Here is a 3,563-nt window from a genome sequence, read left to right as displayed (position 1 = left end):
CTCAAAGGCTCTTCTAAGAGCCCCCACATCCTCCTCCTAAGAGCCGCACCGCTGATCACACTGATGGTTCACACTGCACCAGGCGGTATATAGAGGTCACTATACACGATCCGTGCTCCACTGTACTGCGGTCACCACAGAGCAGAGATTCGTGGCTGAAGTGACTGATCCGGCTTCATGTTACTGAGATCACACACAGGAGGGATAAGTGCAGTTTATACAGGGGACACAGCTCCTGAGGGAAGCCGGCTCTTCCTAGAAAACTGGGTGCGGCTACTACCGAAACATCTCACTGAATTCACAGGGTTTGCAGTCCTGGCACAGCTGACTAGCTGGGGTTTCCAGCACCATCTGGAGATATTACTGCACTATACGGAGTGTAACATGTCGGGCGCTGTACTGTAACTGCCTGCATAATGTGGCACAGTCATTTGTCAGTAGGTTGCAGTATATGGGGGTACTCTGCACTATTCAGATGAATAACAGCACTATGAAGGGTAAATAGAACATGAACACATACAGCGCTATATGAGGGTGCACTGCGGTATATGGAGCTTCACAGCACTATTTAGATGTATAGAGCATTATACAGGGTTTTACATCGCTATACAGCATCCCCGCTGCAAAGATGAAGCAATGATTTGGGAAACCACCAATCAGCTGCAGTGGTCTAACGTTCTCGTTGGTCACATGACTTCATCACCCAATAGAACGGCGGTCTGACAGCAGTGCTCATCTGCATGGCCGGGCTATAAATTCCGCCGCTCTTGGAGGCGCAGGATCATTATTCTTCTTACTTGTACTGAGACCGGTTTGTTGTTATCATGCCTGATCCCGCCAAGTCTGCGCCTGCGCCCAAGAAGGGCTCCAAGAAAGCCGTGACTAAGACTCAGAAGAAAGACGGCAAGAAGCGGAGGAAGAGCAGGAAGGAGAGCTACGCCATCTACGTGTACAAGGTGCTGAAGCAGGTCCACCCCGACACTGGCATCTCCTCCAAGGCCATGGGCATCATGAACTCCTTCGTCAACGACATCTTCGAGCGCATCGCAGGGGAAGCCTCCCGCCTGGCTCACTACAACAAGCGCTCCACCATCACCTCCCGGGAGATCCAGACCGCCGTGCGCCTGCTGCTGCCCGGAGAGCTGGCCAAGCACGCCGTGTCCGAGGGCACCAAGGCCGTCACCAAGTACACCAGCGCCAAGTGATCGGCTCCGTGCTCCGCTCCTCACCCCAAAGGCTCTTCTAAGAGCCACCCACACCCTCACTATAAGAGCCACCCACACTGCTCCGGTGTCCTCTCCCGTCTCCCCGAGGTGTCTGCTCGCTCCGCCCGGGGCTCTGCGCCTGGTGACGAGGGAGATGGTGAGAAAATCTCAGGAATAATCTGGGCATTGCTCAGCGAGTTGATGTGTATTCAGGGACTTCTTATTTAACTCCTTGCTGCACAGATCTCGGCATTCTGGGGTCTCGTTTATTAGTTCATTACTCTCGTTTCTCAGGTAACAGGAGCCATTTGTGGTGGAGTTGATCTAGAGCCTAATCTGGATTCTTTTTACAGTGTAAGTGACGTCATTACATTTAGAAGCGGCGGGAAATTCAAACCCCCAACCGTCCTGTGTTCAGCCAATCAGCAGAGGGAGGAGCTAATGTTTCCAATGGTAACACGTTTACGGTTCCCGCTTTTTTCCGTCTTTTGTCTTCATATAACACCTGGTCCCAGGACCGATATCGGGAAATCTGCTTGTGTTGAGCGATCATTGGTCTCTTACATCCCACACAGGAATCTGCAGATTTCCAGGTTAGCGGCGCTGTATCCGCTCCGGTTTCCTCTCATGGATATAGAGAATGATTCGTGTTCTCCACATGCTGTGATGTTCCCGTGTGTCTGACCTGGAGACGATCAGATCGTCCCTTTCCCGTCACAATCCGTATTGTTGAGACGATATACTGGTCAGGGACATATCCTACAAGAGACATTTCAGGGAAGACCAATTCTGCCCTTCCCAGCAGATCCCACCATGTCTCCCCATTACAGATCAGTCCTACGGCTGCAGGCAGGAGGTCTGTGATGGGAAATGTAGGATCATGTGTAGAAGATTGCGGAGTGTCCCTGCTCAGAACATTACCCTGTGGTGTCAGGATCTCACAGGTCAGGCAGTTACATTATCGGCCGTCACATCCTCCTCACAGGATCCCTGCTCAGTTACTGATCGTCCTTCTGTTCTATCACTTTTCTTCCCCCGCTTCATCTAGTGTCAGGACTGGCGGCTCTCGGGCAATATTATTATTTATTATTATAGCGCCATTTATTCCATGGCGCTTTACATGTGAGGAGGGGTATACATAATAACAGGTACAATGATCTTGAACAATACAAGTCATAACTGGTACAGGAGGAGAGAGGACCCTGCCCACGAGGGCTCGCAATCTACAATGGATGGATGAGGATACAGTAGGTGAAGGTAGAGCTGGTCGATCAGTGGTGGTTACTGCAGGTTGTAGGCTTGTCGGAAGAGGTGGGTCTTTAGGCTCTTTTTGAAGGTTTCCATGGTAGGTGAGAGTCTGATGTGTTGTGGTAGAGGGTTCCAGAGTAGGGGTGATGCGCAAGAGAAATCTTGTATGCGATTGTGGGAAGGGGAGTAGAGAAGGAGATCTTGTGAGGATCGGAGGTTGCAGGAAAGTACCGGGAGAGGAGGTCACAGATGTATAAAGGAGACATTTTGTGGATGGCTTTGTATGTCATGGTTAGGCTTTTGTACTGGAGTCTCTGGGTAATGGGGAGCCAGTGAAGGGATTGACAGAGGGGAGAGGCCGGGGAATAGCGGGGGACAGGTTGGTTAGTCGGGCAGGAGAGTTTAGAATAGATAGGAGGGGTGCGAGAGTGTTAGAGGGGAGGCCACAGAGCAGGAGGTTACAGTAGTCCAGGCGGGAGATGATGAGGGCATAGACTAGGGTTTTTGCAGATTCTTGGTTTAGAAATCTACAGATCCTTGAAATATTTTGAGTTGAAGGCGGCAGGAAGTGGAAAGGGCTTGGATATGAGGTTTGAAGGAGAGATGAGTGTCAAGGATTACCCCGAGGCAGCGAACTTGGACTGAGGAGAGTGGGCAGCCGTTTCCTGTAATGGATAGGTTCGTTGGGGGGTTGCGTGTGATGTGGGAAAGACAATGAATTCTGTTTTGCCCACATGTAGAAGTTCCGAGAATGTGGAGGGGAACAACGAATCATGGGAGAAATATCCCAATACAATTGCAGGATAGGATCCTCTAGCACTAGATGTAATAATGTAAAACGAATGCCATAGATCTCATAGGGTTAATATGACGTGAGATAAAACCACTGCAGTGCAGAGAGATCCGATCACAAGTCTGACTGTAAGATGCCCCAAGTACTGGTGACTCCCATCACAGCACAAATGCGGTTTCTTCTTATTGATATATAAAATAAATAGAACACGGAATTACAGGGAAATGGGCTGTACAGTAATATTCTCCTGATCAGATCCGTGTGGGGTGAATAGGGCAGCGAATATTCACAGGGAATGTGGCTGTCTGAGGCAGCTG

The 3,563-nt window shown here is 50.1% G+C and overlaps 1 protein-coding gene across 1 annotated transcript; it reads left to right on the top strand.

Moving 5' to 3' along the window:
- Positions 1-824: 824 nt before the first annotated feature.
- On the top strand, positions 825-1,205 carry LOC138653699 (histone H2B 1.1-like). Its single transcript, XM_069743307.1, has one exon. It carries the CDS (start codon positions 825-827, stop codon positions 1,203-1,205), a length of 381 nt encoding a protein of 126 aa, XP_069599408.1.
- Positions 1,206-3,563: the final 2,358 nt, after the last annotated feature.

This window comes from Ranitomeya imitator, unplaced genomic scaffold, assembly GCF_032444005.1.
Source record: "Ranitomeya imitator isolate aRanImi1 unplaced genomic scaffold, aRanImi1.pri SCAFFOLD_325, whole genome shotgun sequence".
Taxonomy (NCBI): domain Eukaryota; kingdom Metazoa; phylum Chordata; class Amphibia; order Anura; family Dendrobatidae; genus Ranitomeya; species Ranitomeya imitator.
This window is presented reverse-complemented; position numbering and strand designations above follow the sequence as displayed.

Coding starts and splice junctions, on each gene's coding strand:
- LOC138653699 (XM_069743307.1), top strand. CDS start 825: ATGCCTGATCCCGCCAAGTCTGCGCCTGCGCCCAAGAAGGGCTCCAAG.